The sequence below is a fragment of the Podarcis liolepis genome (assembly GCF_965112155.1).
Source record: "Podarcis liolepis genome assembly, chromosome: 5".
NCBI lineage: Eukaryota > Metazoa > Chordata > Lepidosauria > Squamata > Lacertidae > Podarcis > Podarcis liolepis.
In genome coordinates this window covers 41,863,666-41,883,542 of record NC_139556.1, presented here as the reverse complement: position 1 = coordinate 41,883,542, position 19,877 = coordinate 41,863,666, and the positions used below count along the sequence as shown (strand labels likewise).

Below are 19,877 nucleotides of genomic sequence, written 5' to 3'. Positions count from 1 at the left end.
CCTCGGCCAATAAAGCGAGATGAGTGCTGCAACCCCAGAGTCGGTCACGACTGGACCTAATGGTCAGGGGTCCCTTTACCTTTACCTTAAACATTACAGATAGTAGCAGTGATATTACCACCTGATTAGAGTGGCTGGTTGGGATCTGCTGTTAACCTCACCCACTTTGAGGTTGTCCAGTTCTGCAGGCTCTGGCTCAGCATCAGAGCAGTGGGGGTTCCATCAGAGGCACATTCTCAGTCTGAGGTGTCAGATAAAGTCATGTCCTCTGCTCTGGACAGTCCTGGGACAGTTAATCCCTCAGGCAATGCCTTGTCTCTCTCCCGCTGAGGGGAGAACAGGACAGATTGCTTAAGAAGCAGCAGGAGTCTGGCAAACACTGAATTAAGAGCTGGGGAGGATATGGTGTTGCAGTAACTTGGTCCTATGGCTTCCTTCTTTCCTGGAGTCCACATTGACTCATTTATTCTCTTCCCAAGTAATGGAATGCTTCCTGCTGCCAGATGGGTGTTGGGACTTCTGGTCTGGACTTCAGATTGTCTTATTTTCTTTCAAATATTTATGTACCCCTTCATATTCAAGATTCCTAAGCAGTGTACATAAAATATTTTAAAAAGAGCGAGAGAACAATTGAAATTCATCATAAAAACAGGCCTTAAAATGCCTGCTGATTGTTTTTTTTGTTTTAAGTTTTTGTAATGTGCCTGAAGTTCAGCAAAGAGGGTACCTGTTTAATCTCAATCACTAGGATTGGACCGCCACAGGGTTGGGTCCACAACACTGAATGCCCAGCTTCTAGTAGTTATGATCCTTGCCTCTGAGCCATAGGAAACCACCAGCAGAGACTCCCTCAGATATCTCCATGATAAGGCCATGCTTTGAGGGATCAGGCACTCCTTAAGATATCCTAGACCCAAGTTGTTGAGGGCCTTCCAGAAGATCACTGAATCTGGCCAGTAACGTTGGAACTGAATTGTGCTGGTTTGATCTCCAGGAAATATAGCATTATTCAACATCTAAACACATTCTGAGGGAGAGGAAGTGTCGGACACAAGCAGAGGGTGGCAAATGAAAGTCTGAATTACAATAATGAAACAAATACTAATTTTAAAATCAATTATTTTGGTGAACTCTGCTGGCTACCATTTTCTAGCTGCTCCCAAAGGCATGCAATCAAATAATGAAGGATTATCATACAAAGATTAGCACTTTTTATTCATCATCTTGGAAATGTTTTACTTAACAAAGCCTCGGTGTGGGTTTTCTGTTTGCTAGACCAGTTGCTGCTATTGTTTCATTGTGGTGGTGGTTCTTGTTTCTGTTGTCTGGGTCCAACACTGAATGTTGAGGGCTGTGTTGCTAGACCTAGTGAGCAGTGGGTTTTGTCAAAGCAAAGTCAACATTGTGGAATTGTAGGTTAGAAGTATGAGGAAAAAGTCCTGCAAATAGGCTGTGTTTCACTTGTCTAGCACTTCCCACGCTCTGGGTGGTTCCAGAGCTGACTTGACTACACAATCATTCAAGCAGTGGCAGAATGTCTAGAAGTATGAATGAAGCCAAGTTACAGGGAACCAGGTAGAAGGCCTTCTTGGTAGTGGCACCCACCCTGTGGAACGCCCTTCCACCAGATGTCAAAGAGAAAAACAACCACCCGACTTTTAGAAGACATCTGAAAGCAGCCCTGCTTAGGGAAGCTTTTAATATTTAACAGACTATTGTATTTTAATATTTTGTTGGAAGCTGCCCAGAGTAGCTGGGGTAACCCAGCCAGATGGGCAGGGTATAAATAATAAATTATTATTATTATTATTATTATTATTATTATTATTATTATTAGGCATCATCTGCGATATTGAAGGAATCCAGTGGTTTATCTTTCAGATCATATGGCCTGTTTCTGCTCTGCATGCATATTTCATACTATCACCTTGCTATAAATTGCCCCATATTTAAAGCAAGTAAAAAGCAAAGTTTACTTTCTTTTTTTATTTTTTAAAAAGAGTACAGTCTGCCTTTCCACTATGAAAGTATTCAAGGTGCTTGTTGTAGTTTGGCTCATTGGGACAAGACCCAAGAAAATGGCACCACAAAGCATGCATACAGATTTTCTCTGATTTAAACATCAATCCTGCTAGATCTAGGGACGTGGATGGCGCTGTGGGTTAAACCACAGAGCCTAGGACTTGCTGATCAGAAGGTGGGCAGTTCGAATCCCTGCGACGGGGTGAGCTCCCGTTGCTCGGTCCCTGCTCCTGCCAACCTAGCAGTTCAAAAGCACATCAAAGTGCAAGTAGATAAATAGGTACCGCTCCGGCAGGAAGGTAAACGGCGTTTCCGTGTGCTGCTCTGGTTCGCCAGAAGTGGCTTAGTCATGCTGGCCACATGACCCGGAAGCTGTACGCCAGCTCCCTCGGCCAATAAAGTGAGATGAGCGCCGCAACCCCAGAGTCGGCCACGACTGGACCTAATGGTCAGGGGTCCCTTTACCTTTACCTGCTAAATCTACAGGCTGCTCTTAAATTTGTTTTTTAAGAACTGTTGAAGGATTCTGGGGGAGCAGTGTCTAACAAAGAAAGTATAAGGACCAAATTTTGGGTGAGTTGGGATGCTTTGCATGTGCACCACTGACCGAAAGCCATTATAATTTATTTGGATAACTAACCTGCTCTGTGTAGCAGCTGTGTTATCACACTAATCCACTAATGTGGAGCAGTGACTCCCCATGAGATTCAGGCATTCTCCACACACACACACCCGGCTCTAAAATGCCCTCCAAAGAAGTTTGCAACACTCGGAAGACTCAAGATTTACCCACACTGGAAGAGTGGCAGACGCAACTGATGGATTATATGGAACTGGCCGAAATGACTGGCAGGATCTGAGATTTGGGAGAAGAAGCAATGGAGGAGGATTGGAAAAAATTTAAAGATTATTTACAAAAATTTTATAAGTTATATGAATGTTAAGAATTCGCATGATTAGGGAAATTTAGCTCCAGCAATAAGATTAAGGTATGGTAAATTAAGTTATATTAATGAAAGGACTAATGTTTAAAATAATATTACATATGTTTTTAGTGTAAATTGACAATAAGTATTTTAAACCTAAATTATAATTATTTGAAAGAACAAAAGAATGCACGAAATAAGGTTATAATTTGCTGAAAAATTTTATTGTAAAGAACGCACGGTGAGGGAGACGTGGGGAAGTCCGGTTGGTTATGGAAAAATGTTTTGAAAGGATGACTTCCTTTTTCTTTCTTTTTTTTCTCTTCTGTTATTTCTTTGTATATCTGACTTTGTATCTTTATCTGGAAAAAACGTAATAAAAAATATTTTTTTAAAAAAACACAAAGAAGTTTGCAACACTCAACAGTAGTGTGTGTGTGTGTGTGTGTGTGTGTGTGTGTGTCAGCATATGTAGTGAGCAGTGGTGTAGCATGGATTTCCAGTGGCTGGGCCCACAATGAGGGTGGTGGTGAGAAGGAGGAAAATGGACAGAGTAAGCGGGCGCATTAAACTGCCTAGCGGTTTCTGTGTCACCCAGGAGATTGCAACCACAGTGATAAGAAAAGATTTGTTCTGTTGTCTGGAGAGGTCACTTCCTGGCTCGCTTGGAGAATCCGTTTTCAACCAAGCCCAGAAGCAGCACCAGGTGTTGAAGTTTTGCACCCCTAACAATTTTGCACCTAGGGCAACTGCCCCTGTGCCTCCCCCTCCCCATGCCACTGGTAGTGAGTAAAACAACACAAAGGCTTGCCTTATGTAATGGTGTAAAACATTGCCCATGCAGCATCTCAAATACTGTATGTAAACCTACCTGCTTTTTTATGTATCAGGCAAAAGTGATTAGATTAGGCAAAAGCAACAGTAGCTTATTATACTGTAATCTGACCTTTATTCACCATGATACAGGAAGATGAGTTTTGTGTATTTTCTACTTATCACCCAGAGAAAGAAAATCATGCAATTGTACTTGCATTTAACTTAGTTCTGATAAATCACAGCTGGCAAACATTTGTTTGTATATCCAAGAATCTGTAGAAGCCCCATATAAGCTTTAATTTAATTTGTTTTCTGCTTGCTGCTAACAGGTTTTCATTTAAGGATCTGTTTATACCGTAAGGAAAATCATTCCATGGATAAATGAGTTTCTTTGTGGCCTTTTTAATGTTCCTCTTCCCCTGTGGGAGCTACTTCTCTATATGTAAATGGCCCAGCTATGTGGGCATTCCCTTGGAATCAACATCCTGACAGAATTTGTATGCCGAAGGTCCCAGCTTCAGTCTCCTGTATCTCTAGGTACAGTTGGGAGGGACCCCTCTCTAAAAACATGGAGATTTGCTGCCAAACCCAGGGCTTCCCAAACTTGGGTCTCCAGCTTTTTTTTGGACTACAATTCCCATCATCCCTGACAACTGGTTGTGCTAGCTAGGGATGATGGGAGTTGTTTTAGAAACCCATATACAGTGGTACCTCGGGTTAAGTACTTAATTCGTTCCGGAGGTCCGTACTTAACCTGAAACTGTTTTTTAACCTGAAGCACCACTTTAGCTAATGGGGCCTCCTACTGCTGCCGTGCCGCTGCTGCACTATTTCTGTTCTCATTCTGAAGCAAAGTTCTTAACCCGAGGTAATATTTCTGGGTTAGCGGAGTCTGTAACCTGAAGCATATGTAACCTGAAGCGTATGTAACCCGAGGTACCACTGTATAGACAGTGCTGAGCTAAATGAACCCAGTGGTCTGACTCAGTATAACATAGCTTCCTGTGTTGCTAAGATACCCATTTTTAGTTGATTTTAAAGAGCTAGATTTGCACATTCTCTCTTGATTTTGCATGTCTTAACCTTTGGTCCTTATTTTGCGCAGCAGTATGCTCTGGGGACCACCCTCACTTTTGAAAGTCTTTGTTCATATTAATAATGGATGGTGGCTTGGATTAGATATAGGCATTACAGACTTTTTACCTAAATTGTGGGTGGGTTTTTTTCTGGGTTTTTTAAGTAAACAGTCTTCATGTCCCAGTAATTTGTTTTCCTTTCTCTGCCAGAACTGAGATAGAGTCTTCCAGATACATACAGGAAATTAGGTCAGATTCTGAGAACCTTTCTCAGGGAAATAACAATTGGAATGCATTCCTGTAGCCTCTATTTCTCGGTCACTTTTCTTTCTGACATTTAAATGGCCATCAGCATGCAACAGACACATTGCAAAAATATTATTGCAAGACAATAAAGGGAATAGCTCCACTAATAACAAGGCTAACCTCAGGTCTGGTTAATTAGTTATGCATAGTTGTAGTGATGAAAGTGCGTATTCTAAATGAAAATGCCATGCCCCAGATTAGTTATTTTCTCTATGCTGAGTTTCTACATTGGGCAACAGCCAGTGCTGAGGGCTACAGTAGAACATTATAATGACTTTCCCTAAATTAATTTCCACTGTATATTATGGAACACTTTGCAAGCCCACTGGGGGATGGGCAGGTAATGTGAGAGTACCAATAATGACAGAACAACACTTTGGAATTAAAAGGGTCACATCTTTATTGTTTAGTCCAGTATACCTGAAGGAGCGCCTCTACCTCCATTGTTCTGCCCGGACACTGAGGTCCAGCGCCAAGGGCCTTCTGGCGGTTCCCTCGCTGCGAGAAGCCAAGTTACAGGGAACCAGGCAGAGGGCCTTCTCAGTAGTGGCGCCCACCCTGTGGAACGCCCTCCCACCAGATGTCAAAGAGAAAAATAACTACCAAACTTTTAGAAGACCTCTAAAAGCAGCCCTGTTTAGGGAAGCTTTTAATGTTTAATAGGTTATTGTATTTTAGTGTTTTGTTGGAAGCTGTCCAGAGTGGCTGGGGGGACCCAGCTAGATGGGCAGGGTGTAAATAATAAATTATTATTATTATTACAGATGTAAATAGACATTGAGCCTAGGCGTTGAGTATGTACCCTGAATCAGACTAGCCTGATTGCTGGCTGATCACTCCTTTAGGGCCAAACCTAAAAGATATCCCCATGGCATAGATCAAATGGGTGGATGCACCAGTCCACCACTTGGGAAGTTTTATGGCCTGTAGTTTGTAAACAGTGCTGGGAGTAGTTAGAAGGACCCCTATTTCCCTCACAAAGCTACAGTTCAGAGAGTTCCCTAGAAAGAAAGTTTGATTGCGAAAGTACTCTGATTCAAGTGCATAGGTGTTCAAATAAAGTGGATTAAAGGACTCTGTCACCCTGGTGCAACAAATCCACTTTTAAAAAGACTTGTTGCCGTTAGGAAAGAGGCAGGGAAGTGCACTGAAAAGTGGGATGGATGGATGAATTAATATTTGATAGGAAGACGTGCAAGCACCCTACAAGCATCAATGGTAATTGTATAATCTCTCGACAACAAATCAGAATGAATACTCAATAAAGGCCAGAGTCTCATAGGTTACCTGAGAGAGGAAGGAAGCCTGGTTCTTTCCTGAAGAAGCCATAAAGAGAAAGAGAGCATGCTGAACATGAGAAGTTAGAACAGCAAAGAGAGGCAAAGGTTCTCTTTTAAATTCTCTTTTAAGAACTTTTGCTTCTGCACTAAATTCAGTTGTTACAGGGTTTCTAGGGAGACCAGGAACTGTTCATCACTTGTCATATCCAGATGCTAAGTAAGTAAAGATGTTCACTAAAGTAACTACTGCCCCTAGGATACCTTGACGAGTATAAATTAATTACCATCCTTTGCCACAGCCAGATGGTTCCTACAACAGTCAATATCCATGGTCTTTTACACTTAACTTCTTTCTGTACTACAGTCAGGGTTCAATGAAGGCTAAGTGAGGAAGAATGTCAAAATTAACAAGTGATATTGCAGACAGGGTCTTTTCCCCCAGTGCTAAATATAATAAAATATAAAAATATAATGTTAAAAATAATCTTGGTTTTTTGTTTTATAAAAACTATGTTTGTATCTGTGTGAATAGCCGCTAATTTTAATTGGCTGAAGACTCAGGGGCTGAACACATAGAAAGTGCCAGTGTTTTCTCCATTTAGATATAATATTGATAGAAAAATGTAGGCAGTGCATATCACTGTCTCTTTCTAATTTGAAACACAAGTCATTAATGGGAATCATTAGCACTGATCCCAGACCCTTGGATTCACTGTGCTTGTAAACAGCTTCAAGATAAAGGTATTGATTTGTGAGAGTAATCCCAAATTGCTTGGGTAATGTTCTCATATGCTTAGATAATGTAAGCAGATTCCTAGGGCCAAACTGCACCTGATACTAAGTGCAGATTTGCATTTAATGTGCAGATTTTAAAAAATTCAAATTGTATCAGCTAGGAATTGCCCAATACAAAGTCTTCCTTCAAAAGAAGGATTTTCCCCACACCTCCAGCTGATGCAGTTTGCATCTATTTAAAAAATCTGCAAATAAAAGCAAAGATGTATTTCACATCAGGTCTAATTTTGCCCATTACAGTGGTACCTCGGGTTACAAACACCTCAGGTTACAAACGCTTCAGGTTACAAACTCCGCTAACCTGGAAGAGTTACCTTGAGTTGAGAACTTTGCTCCAGGATGAGAACGGAAATCATATGCCGGCGGCGCAGTGGCAGCAAGAGGCCCTATTAGCGAAAGCACGCCTCTAGTTAAGAACAGTTTCAGGTTAAGAATGGACCTCCGGAACGAATTAAGTTTGTAACTAGAGGTACCACTGTAGTTACATTCAAGATGGATGTCCTGAGTCATTCAAGGAGATGGATCGGAGGGGCAGGTTGGATCACAATGATGGGTGAGAGGAATCCGTGGAGCTGCCAGCTGAAGACCCCTGGGCTAGGGTGGGCTGCATCAGGACCCAGTGAAATGCCAAAACTGCCGGGTGGGTGTGTGAATTTTGTCCCAGGGAGGGACCTAACAGATTGTCACCCTGCTGTCCCAAGACCACTCTCTCCTGCAATCCTGCCCCCCAGTTACCTCGTACCTGTCGTAATTCAAGCCTTTATCAGTAGTAACTGGCAACTCTCCAGGCACCCGGCTTGATCTCCTGTTGACCTCCCTGTCTGCATTCCCCAGCAAGATCCAGGCTAGGTCACGATAGGCAATTTTTTCAGGATGAGAACACCCCCCCCTCTTTCTTGCTCCCCCCCCCGGCAGGGGAAAGAGATAGACAGAAACGTATTTACATGCCTTTATTTCTGTCTTTGCAGCGTTACAAAAAGCATGACTGCTCTCTTCAAGCTCCAGCAGTCGAGTGACAAACACTTCCTGTACTTCCTGTACAGGAACAATAGGCAGAGCTCATATTACACTCTGAGCTAATTCCGGTGCTGTCCCTCTGTTTCCCATGAAACAGTCCCGATATTCCATCATGTGATGTTTTCAAGCTAGCAGCTCGCAGCTGCATTGCTTCTATATCGTAACAGTACCAACCTTAATTCTGAGCCATTCCTCTTTAGGGTTGTGGCAAATTATGCTTTTTTATTCTATTTCCCCATTGTGGCTTGTCACTATCAGAGCCGTCTTTCCTATTGGGGTTACTGGCGCATTGCGCCAGGGAGCTGGCCTCTCAAGGGCGAGTGGGGGAGTTGCGAGGCTTTGCCGGCGGCCTCCCCTTTCCCTGCATGCCCGCCAGCTGTGCCCCATCAACCATATGGCTGGCGGGCATGCAGCTTCCTTCCCAAGCCTCTGCGGGAGGAGAGAGGCTTGGGAAAAGGTCAACAACTCTGGGAAAGGGAGGGGGCGCCGGAGAGATCTTTGCACCATGGCGCTGGATATGTTTAAGACGGCCCTGGTCACTATAGACCTTGGCATTATCAAAATACTGGTTGAAAATGTAGCCTGCAGTTATTTATTATCTAAATTCCTGATTTGTGAGCATGTTATAAAATGGAAAAAGAACAGCACTGTGATGCAGCGACTGCCTTCTTAAAGTTGCAGAATGAACTGTAATCCTCTAGACTTCAGGTCAAGGATCACATGCATAAACACACAAGTAAGCAGAAACCTTGCACAGCAGATAAATACTGAAGTGCCTGCTCTTATTTGTCTTGGAGAAAGCTTTTATTTATTGTTTTAGGGGAAATGTTATAAATAGTAAGCTCCAGGAAAGTGCAGTCCGTTTTGAGCGGGGTGGGGTGTGGGGGCAGGGGAAGAGAAGCAATTTTGTATTCAAACAGCCTACTGAGTTGAGAGATTATAATGTAAAAATAAAGGTCACCCAGTGTTACCTTAATGGAAGGTGTTGGCTGACCTGATGGTTCAACATAACTTGAATGGCAACGCTGTCATTTGAGATATCTGGTTTCTATATCAACAGCCAGCTTCTGTAACCTTTACAGCAATCCAGTTCTTATAGGAAGGGAATACCTTTTGCTGACATTTTTGTCAGTTACAAGCAACCGGCAGGCTGCAGTTTGAAAATGCTGTTTATTGCTATCTGTATGCTGGTATCTTATAACAGACCTTGTCACTGTTGCTTAATTAAACTAATACAGTTAATTCCTGCCATAAAAAGGTATCACTTTTTTGAAACCCAGAGTTCTAATGAATTAGTCCCTGTAAGTACTGTAACAATGATGCTTTGTGCAAGAGTTAAATACTATCATGCATCATTAAGAGAGCTAAAAGTGAGATTCATTCTAAAAGTGCATTTGGGATTTTCCACCCCTGTAAGCTCAGGGCCACAACTAAGTAGAATAAACTCAGCTATATTTAAAGTTGCAGCAGAAAGATAACACTAAATTCTCATGAGGTATGCTCATACTATAGAATCATTTCAGCCAACAGCTATTTACTACAATTTTGTGGAATGCTTTCTCTGGAGGATCAAAGCAATGTTCCATTAGTGCCTTGTGTTCAGAGTTGTCTACCACCATTGTGTCCAAAAGGAAACATGGTGTGGAAGCAAGGCTGGATTTAGGTTTGATGAGGCCCTAAGCTACTGAAGGTAATGGGCCCTTTTATATGTTCAGCTGTCCTTTGTCAACAACATATTGTCACTGTTTTTTTGTTGCATATATGCTATATGGTAATTTATGGACCTAATAGGTATCTAAAGCCATTTGCACATATAGAAATGAGCAAACGAGTGGTACTTTAGGGAGCAGGCTAGCAGGCAGAGCCCGTTACTTACATCATAGGAGCCTATTGCTGTATGTAGGTTTTATTTTATTTGTTTTTTATCTTATATTTTGGAAATGTACATCCAGGTGTTCTTTTTTCTTTAATTTTTTGGGGGGCCTCCAAGAGAGTTGGGCCCTAAGCTATACCTTGTTTAGCTTATACATAAATCCGGCACTGTGTGGAAGGCTGGTTGTTGAATTTGTCATATCATTTATTAGTGAAAATTTCATTTTGAATTCTTGATTTGCACAAAAATCAGGACAGCAAGGAAGGAAGTCCTACAACTAGAGAGCCATCCCAATAACAGGATGCATAGAAGTTAAAGATGAACATGCTTAGAGAAATTAAAGGAACTTCTGTAAGATGTTTCTTGAAGTGAATCACATATGGCTTTTCAAAACCACATTAAAATCAATAACTACCTTAATTTGTGTAACTCATGACCACATTCTGAAATTTATTTATTCAATATTTTTTCTATTCCACCTTTCACCCCGGGGGTTACAGAATGAATTACATCAGTAGCAACAAAAACAAATTATAAACAAACCAGGGAATATAAATATTTGTTATCTTAAAACTACCATGCGTTACAAATTAAGATCATTGTATCTAGAAGTTGTTAAGTGCGCTTACGTTGGATTGTTGTCAGTATCTGTATCAATGGTCAAATTCAGAAAAACATGTTCACTTGGGGGATGGGGAAGTGTTTGTAGGGACACAGCAGGGTTTTTCTCTAAGCAGAATTGGGTGGCATATTTTTTTATTCTGTTCACAACAGAACTGGGCCAGAAGCCAAGGTCAGCTGGAATTCAGTAGAAACAGGAAGGCACTCTGAGCTTCACTTTGAATGGTTACATACTTCTAGCATCAGCTGCATACAGTAGCAGATGACATGTTGAGACTCATCTGACCTCCCTCCAGCTGAATCACTGCTGCTTACAGGGACAGAGAGGAAGAGGGGTGTGATGCCAGGGAGGTCAATATGGTTCATGAGCACCTTTCCAGCACTTCACCCTGTCCCTCCACCTCCACCAATGACTCAGCCAGAGGGAGGTCAGGTGAGGAATGCAGCCGTACCATGCTCCCAGTTACTGGTCACAAACTTTTATAAATAGGTTTAAGAATACAGGTATCTGTCCTAAAGCTTTTGAGTGTGTAGGGAGGGCTGCAGAATTGAATAAGTAAACCAAACAAACATCACTGTGGTCTAAAGAGCTCTGTCCTATGGAGAGTTTTTGGAGTCGCATACCTTTTAAGTCAGGCTGATAATTTGTTTTCCTTTTTTTTACTCTCTTGTAGTGAGCTTATTTTGTCCAGCATTGATTTTGATGCAACAGGAATGTGGGAATGCATGGTCAACAACTCCTATGGAAACATCTCTAAGCAGGTAGAAATCGTTGTACTAGAAACAGCTGCACCTTATTGCCCTGCTGAAAGGATAGTTAACAATAAAGGAGATTTCAGGTATGGTTTTTCTTCTGATTTCAAAAATATATGATTGATCTTTGGTTTTCTTGTGTAAAACCTCAATAAGCCTATTCTGTATACATATCAAATATATACAGTGGGGTAGTCTTTCATATCCAAACAAGTTTCTCAATCTGTAGCGTTGGGTTAGTGGCAGCAATTTCCTAAGGCCAGATAATGCTCTAATGGCCCCTTGGGCTACTTTATCTGTTTGGAAGGTTCAAATGTGCCTTTCCTAGCAAATTTGGGGATAATGTGGGATGTGTGGGGGGGGAGGAACTTGTGTAAACCCCTTGCACTAGTGCTTAAAAATGTAGTTAAATACTGCCCCTTGTCATGCTTCCCTGCCTAGAAACAACGTTGATTGAGTGTCTTGTGAAGTAGTTCCAAATGTGAAGCACAACAATGGAAGAAAGACACATCTCCTTGGTGTCTGGGATGCCAACGAACTGTGTAACTATTTGTACACATTCAAGAATGCTCTGGGTTTGAGTTTTTCAAACAACAGTCACACATCTCACATGAACTGAAGGGGCTTTTAAAAGCTGCATGTGATATTGCATAGTGGGTGAAGAAAAGGCAGATAAAATAAAATAAAATCCTACTGGGTTTTCCAAAGCCTATGTGCGGGTCTAAATTAGCTCTTTGGATCCAGGCCACTTTAAAGTGCAATCTAGACATACCTTAAGATAGCGGTGGGCATCTGTGGTACTTTGGACATTGTTGGGCACCAACTCCCCAGTATCCCAGGCAGCATGGCCACTTTTCAGGGACGATGGGAACTGTAGTCCATTGACACCTGGGGGACCATAGGTACCGCAGCTCCAATGTATAGTGTGCATGTTCCGAAGATAATATTTATGGTTCAAGCCACACATACAATTATAAAGCAAATAGAAATGGCTTGCAGTTTTCCTTCCCTTCTCATGCATTTCTTAAGAATGTAAGGAGACCACCCAACATCCCACCCCCGCTGAATCAGAACAAAAGCGTGACACATTTGTGCTGGAAGTGAGTCTTTCCTCCTTATGCATTAATTACCCCATTGTGTTTGGAGTTATCACTAACTTAATTCCATTTCTTTAAACACACCCACCCAGCCAGCAATAACATTATTCCTTCACTGTTGCATGGTAAACTAAATATCTTTATAAGCCTCCTAGAAGGCAAGGCATCTTTTTGTAAAACAAAAATCCTTGCTTTTGTTTGAAAAGTTCAAGAAGAGAGAGTCACTGAAGACCGCATTTCTTCTCAATACAGAAAGGCTCAACTTGAGGTGCTGTTTAATGAGTCACTTAAAAAATATATTATATAGACTTGTACTAGCTGCTACATAATGCAGCTTTCATTAAGAAGCCCTTCAATCCCTTGCCACCAAATGTCATTGTCTTCTTGATAAATAAAATATATATATGAATGCTGAACTAATGCCAAAGGTGTTTTGCCACTTCATTTGCTACAAATCAAAAAGCTGAGGAATTGACATTTCTGTCCTTATTGATCATCTTTCAGAAAGTCCACACAAATTTATTTTAGAAACTTACATCAAAAGCATGCTGAGTCCATAGATTCCTTTGGCATTTCAAAGTAATGAATTCAGAATTCTGGAGAACATCTTTGGAACTAAAGTTAACATTAACACCTGAAGCTTCCTTGAAAGGTTTCTCTTCCCAGGATGCAACTTGCATGCCAATAATTTATCATGAAAAGGTCTTTGAGGTTTTTGATATTCTTGCAAATACGTAGGAAGCATGATATCACAACCACAAAAGCAAAACTAGAAAGGGAAGGGAAGGAAAAGAAGAAGAGCTGTTCGTTTTTAAAAGGAGAAGCGTTAAATGTAATGGAAAGGTTGAGTCTTTTGAGCTGACAGGCCCAGGTGGTATTTGTAATTGAAAACTTGCTGCAAGGATTTGTAATGCAAGCCTCAGTGAACAAAAGCTATTATGGGGTGATGGCTGTGTTTTGTGTTGTTTTTCTCTCATTATAAGCTATTTTTAAACGGTGTGTGTGTGTCCCTGTGTTTCCAGATACTAAACGCTGATATTCTAGTACTGAAATCTTCCCATACTATTCTTTGCTGAAAAGCCCAACAGTTCTCGTCTGGTAGACAAAGTGCCTTGCACTTAGAGTTACTCGAAAGGATAGCTGCATCTAGCCCTTTAATAAATAAATATCAGCAGAGTAGCTCAATTAAAGTGACGTTCAGGCCAGAAGTAAGACAGAAATGCTCCTTGGTTCATATTCCTTTTAATTATTTATACAATTCTGACCATGATTCATTTTTGCATCCAAAGTCTTTTCTCTTCATAATGTGTTATTTCTGCGGCTAGAAAGGTGTGAGGAAGAATGAGCACCATATTTCTTCCAGCTGCAGTACTGCTCAGAATCGGAAATGCATTTTTGGCTCAGACTCTGTCAATGCATAACGTAGCAGCACCTTTAAAGAAGAAGAAGAAGAAGAAGAAGAAGAAGAAGAAGAAGAAGAAGAAGAAGAAAAGCTTGATAAAAAAAAACTTGGTTTAATGCTAGAATCGAGTAATCTGAGGTGTCTCATTGTTTTTCACTATTACTTATGGCTTGGCGAGCCTGTTGGAGCCATCTGCCAGAGCGAGAGGGCAATCCTCCCACTAGAACTTGGGATCTCTGCACCTCACATAGCCTAGGGAGATTTCAGGAAGGGGCAGGCTAGCAGCACTCCCTTTAATAAAAGGACAGGCCCCCATTTCATCCGGCCTTCTTCCAACACTCCTTCCCCCCCATATGTACTGCAAACTTCCATAGCCCTCCCTCCCTTGGTTTAGAGTAGGGTTTCCCAAACTTGGGCCTCCAGTTGCTTTTGGACTACAATTTCCATCATCCTTGACCACTGGTCCTGCTAGCTAGGGATGATGGGAGTTGTAGTCCAACAACAGCTGGAGAACCAAGTTTGGGAATCCCTGGTTTAGAGGCTCCCACAGAGGCTTCCCTGGTTTATAGGGCCAGAAATGAACTTAACTCTCAGCTGCCATTACCCCTTGTTTGGGAAGTTTTCACCATTCTTTCACTGTCTGTTAGCTGCCTTATCTTCATTGTCACAGCTTGGGCAGAAATGTCATTGAGTAGGGTATAGGTAAAAGGGGAGACCCCCTTAATGGACCTTGAGGCGTGAACAGCCCCCCACCTATAGCTCAAATGAGGCAGGGCTAGTCAGAAACCATCTTAAGTTATCAGCAGCCCCAGTCTCATGGTTTTGCGCCACGTTGGATCATTGGTGTGTGGCTGCCCACCGCTCCGACTTTGGTGATTAAGGTTGTTCTTCAGGTCAGATCCTGTTCTGATGCCATGCCAGCCTCACCTATTTCTGTTAGTGAATAAATTTGTGGCCAGTTTCATCCATACACATCTCCTGGTTCGGAGGGTGGCAACAAGAAAACAGGCCTTTTCTGTGGTGGCTCCCCAATTGTGGAATGCTTTCCCCAGAGAGGCTCGCCTGGTGCCATCATTACATGTCCTTAGACGCCAGGCAAAGACATTCCTCTTTAGTCAGGCCTGTGGCTATTAAATAATCTATGGCCTGTGAAAGTGTGGGGGATAGGACTGTTGTTATTATGATTATTTTACCATTAGGCTGTCTGTCAGTATGCTCTTTACTATTCTTTTATTACGTTTTATCATTGATGTCTTTTAATGTGTTTCTAATTTCGTACACCACCCCAAGATCTTTTGATAATGAGTGGTACATAAATTGAAAGAATAAGAATGAGAATTTTCCTGGCTTTGAAGGGGGCTGCTACAGTAAATGCCCTACAATGGTGTAGTCTCCTTGCCCTCCAATTCTTGTTCTGAAGACTATACAAATTCTGGAAACTCCAAAAGAATGCTGTTTTTATTATGTCTGTAGCCCCATTCTCGCTGAGATGATAAACCCATGTCTTGGCTAAATCCCTTCAGGTGGAAACCTCACATGATAGAATGCCTCTCCATACAGAAATACTGCTGGTGCATTGAAAATGATGTGTCAGGGAGCACAGACCTAGCTTAGCCTTCTATCTGACATGGTAGTTTTCTGTATATAGGATTTGTGTTTGTGAGGCAGCATTCCATCAATGTAAACACATTTTCATATTACCGGATCTTTAATAGAATATGCTATTTGATATATGGAAGGAAGTGTGGAAATGTACGGTTTAATAAAGAAAAGCTATCACTCATTTTTTAGAAGGAAAGGCCATCTATAGTTTTTCCCTTTATCATTCCCTAGCGTAATAGCATATCAAACCAAAACAGCTTCAAATAATAAACAGCACTGCTGTTAACTTGCAACTCCACTGATTATGAGTTTTCTTCTCATAATCAATGAGTAAAATTGAGGCCCACAGACGAACCAAGTGTTGCTGATTAATACTTATTGTTACCAGGCCTAGAAATTTCTAGGTGCTGTTCAGAAATTAAAAGACAGCACAAGGCCTGCCAGTAGGCTTACTTAATTAATAAACATGACACAGAAAGGATGGAAAGGGAAGCATCTAGGTGGAGTGTTTTAATTGATTAATGTTCCAATTAAACTGATTAAAGCATGTAGCAGTTCAAGATTATCTGTGCCAAACTGTGTATATTCTACCAATTTTCTCACTTGAGTGTTAGTGATGTGTGAATTTCCCACCTAGATTGTCACATTACAATTTAGTACTGATTATTTATTTATTTATTTATTTATTTATTTATTTATTTATTTATTTGAAAGTTCTGTATACTGTCCTTTGCCATTTGGCCTCAGAGCAGCTGCAGCAATAAAATATATAAAAACAGAATACAGAGCAAATATAATAAACATAATTTTATAACTTCAACAAACAGAAGAAAAGAAGAAATCACTCAAACCTCGTTACAGGATAGATTGGCATTCTGGAAAATGCAATGCAATTTTTTTAATGAATGATGGTGGCAGATAATCCTGTCCCTCCAGTCTGGCTTAGTAGGCACAGAGAATCAGTTTAAGGCTTCCAATTCAAGATGAATATTTCACGTGCACTGCAGTCTAGGTGCACTTAGAAGTAAGGCCTTCTGAGTAAACCCTATTGGAGCTTATTTCCTAGCAAGTGTGCACAGTAGGGGTGGTGAACATGGTGTCTTCACTATGTTGGACAACTCCTTTTAGCGTGGCTAATTGTGAGGGATGATGGGAATTGTAGTTCAACATCTTCTAGAGGGAGGTATGTTCGCTACCCCTGGTGCACAGAACTGCATCCTTAGCTGACTGTTGATTATTGTTATTTTGCTTGTAGATGGCCCAAAACTCTGGCTGGTGTAATTGCTTACCACCCATGTCTTCAGTATTCTGTCAATCCAGCTTCCCTCTTGAATGCAGCAGAAGAGTCAAAAGCATGGCGTAAGTGTAATCGCACAGGTCGGTGGGCTGAAGAAAGCTATTCTGAATGTCCTTACTCACAAGAAGCTACTCAAGTCCTTCATGCTTTTAGTCAGGTAAAATGACACCAATTGTTATGCATAGAGCATACTGTAGATGTTGCACATCTCTTATCAGCACACTGCACAGAAATAGAAGTTTACTTCTTTGTTATCTAAGGTATATTTCAAGGACAGGATCGGAAATATGCTTGTAGTATCTAAGTTCTACAAATATTCTAGGTTTGAACAAGGAAAGTCAGAAGTGTTTATTATATAGATCAGGAGAGAGGAAAGACCGCTCCTTTCCTTCATGAGAGCCTCCATTCAAGCTGCCCAATCATGGGTGGTTGGGGGGAAATGTCTGAGGGACCCTACTCTATCCACTGCTTCCAGTTGGATCCGCTCCCTGAGCATAAATAGAAGATGTAATCAGCCCCTGACAGCTCAGTCAGGGCTAATTTTCCCACCCTCCCATGCTAAACTGTATATAATGAGTTGAACAATGGCAGGTTGCCGGGGCGTGCTCATGGCTTTGCTATAGAACTCAGTCACCATATTTGGGGCCAGGCAAGACTTTTCTCTCAATCCAGTTGACCCTGGCTGAGGGCTTTGCTGACCTCATAGCAATCGTCACAACTTGATGGCGGGTAAGACATTGGGTTGGATCCTTAGCCAGAGGTGGATCACATTCTACCACAACAAGCGACAGGATAGCCCATTAAAGCTGTCAGTGAGGATGGTGCTTCTGTTCAGATACCCTGATGGGAGCCAAAGGGCCATAGCACCCCCCCCCCCAGGATGGTGCTGCTGAAGGGATTGCCCCAATTTGATGTATGTCATAGGGCAACCCCAATAATCAGCTAGCAGACGGGTTGGTTGATTCCAGATACATACCCAATGCCTACACCAAACCTACTTACATCTGTAATCAATAAAGTTGTGGTTGGATTTTATCCCAACATGGCTGTCCTGTGTTTCATTGCTTTCTTTGAATTCCTGGCCCTGGCAGAGGGCTTAGTGCACCTGGGCCTGCAAACTTTGGCCTTCCAGATGATGTTGAGTTATGACTCCCCTCATCCCTGGGCATTGGATGTGTTTGCTAGGACTGATGGAAGTTGTTCACCAGCATCTGGAGAGCCAAAGTTTCCCCACTCCTGTTCTAGATTCAGGCAAGATGCTCAGTTAGCAAACTAGTGAAGCAGGATCAGTGCTAGTGGCACCAAGGTGTAAAAGTTACCTGATGACTTAACCTCGCACAGCCTTGTTTGTAGCAAGTATTTTACCCTGTAAAGGGCTGAAGATTGAGACTGAATTTTTGCATGAATGACATTTTTCATCTGTAAGACTGAATTTGTTTATTTTGTAAAGTGCAACTGGGGTTTAACATTTGGCTGTGTTTTATAGGCAGCATTTTCTTTTTGTATTCTATTTCCAGATGCATCTTAACTCCACCAATGCACTTGAATTTTCCCATCAGCTTGCAACCTACACGAGAGATGCTGCCAACTTTTCAGATAAGGAGGACATTATCTATTTGGCTTACATGCTGGAAAAGCTAATCATATATATGGATGAAATAAAAGATGTAAGATACTGTCTTACTAATGAATATGTGACTGTTGGAAGCTGAAAAACAAAGAACAGAGGCATAATCTTAAATTTAGTACCAAATACCCAGCAGTAAATTTCTGTATTTTAAGAGACAAAAGTTGTGGCTTTTCAACCAGATACTTCAAGTATGCACATTCTTAATTTCATTTGAATTAGAATTTTTTTTCAGTGCAACAATAATGATATAGGGTTACTTTTATCCAATTATAATTATATCCAGTGCTATACAAACACAATTCCACTTGTTTAAATGGGCTTCTTCTCCTTCCATACCCCCAAAATTTACTCCGGAGGATTCCTCATTCTTCTGGAGCAGATTTTCAGGATACATAGAGGGCTGCAGGACAGATTATGGTTAGGGTAGTTACTACTGGTGGGGAAAGGCTGCCTCTTTCAGACCTTGTGCTTGCCTCCCAGATGCTATGTCTAGTTACAGCTGGAAACAAGATGCTGGACCTAATACCCCATTGTATGGATCTAGTGTGTGTAGGGGGTCTTTTTGTTCTGTTTTATACACAGCTTCTTCATTAAGGTTGAAATGAAGGCAGTTCTTGAAATATCACAAGAGTTCTAATCCTATTTAGTATTATTGCCGTGAACAATATTTTGGCTGCAAGCTGGTATGATGTGCTTCATATATTTTGATACTTCTAGACATCTGCTTTCTCCAACATTCATGGTGCCTTCATAGGTAATTGACACAGTGACCCAAAGTGGGCATGCATTCCCCATAGTTTATGAAGGGGAAAAAAGAGAATCAGTACCAAACCCAAAGAGCAAAAAAGAGGGAAGGCCTCAACATGGTAAAGGAAAAGGGACCCCTGACCATTAGGTCCAGTCGTGACCGACTCTGGGGTTTCGACGCTCATCTCGCTTTATTGGCCGAGGGAGCCGGCGTACAGCTTCTGGGTCATGTGGCCAGCATGACTAAGCCACTTCTGGCGAACCAGAGCAGCACACGGAAACGCCGTTTACCTTCCCACCAGAGTGGTGCCTATTAATCTACTTGCACTTTGATGTGCTTTCGAACTGCTAGGTTGGCAGGAGCAGGGACCGAGCAATGGGAGCTCACCCCGTTGCGGGGATTCGAACCACAGACCTTCTGATCGGCAAGTCCTAGGCTCTGTGGTTTAACCCACAGCACCAAAAAAATAGAACCTTACAAAGTAGTGAAATGCTTAACACATCTCGGTGAAAACCTTTCGGGGGCACTAAAAGAACGATGACAATCTACATCAGGCGTGGGGAACCTTTGGCTCTCCAGATATTGCTGAACTACAGTGCCCAGCATTCCAAACCAT

The 19,877-nt window shown here is 41.7% G+C and overlaps 1 protein-coding gene across 2 annotated transcripts in view; it reads left to right on the top strand.

Annotated features, from left to right (window-relative positions):
• ADGRA1 (adhesion G protein-coupled receptor A1) overlaps nucleotides 1–19,877 on the top strand; it is a 313,690-nt gene that overhangs the window by 135,250 nt on the left and 158,563 nt on the right. For both annotated transcript variants that reach the window (XM_083505930.1, XM_083505931.1), the window contains 3 exons: nucleotides 11,407–11,571; nucleotides 16,842–17,040; nucleotides 18,401–18,550. In XM_083505930.1, coding sequence (XP_083362056.1) covers nucleotides 11,407–11,571; nucleotides 16,842–17,040; nucleotides 18,401–18,550 — 514 coding nt within the window. The remainder of the gene's footprint in view (nucleotides 1–11,406; nucleotides 11,572–16,841; nucleotides 17,041–18,400; nucleotides 18,551–19,877) is intronic.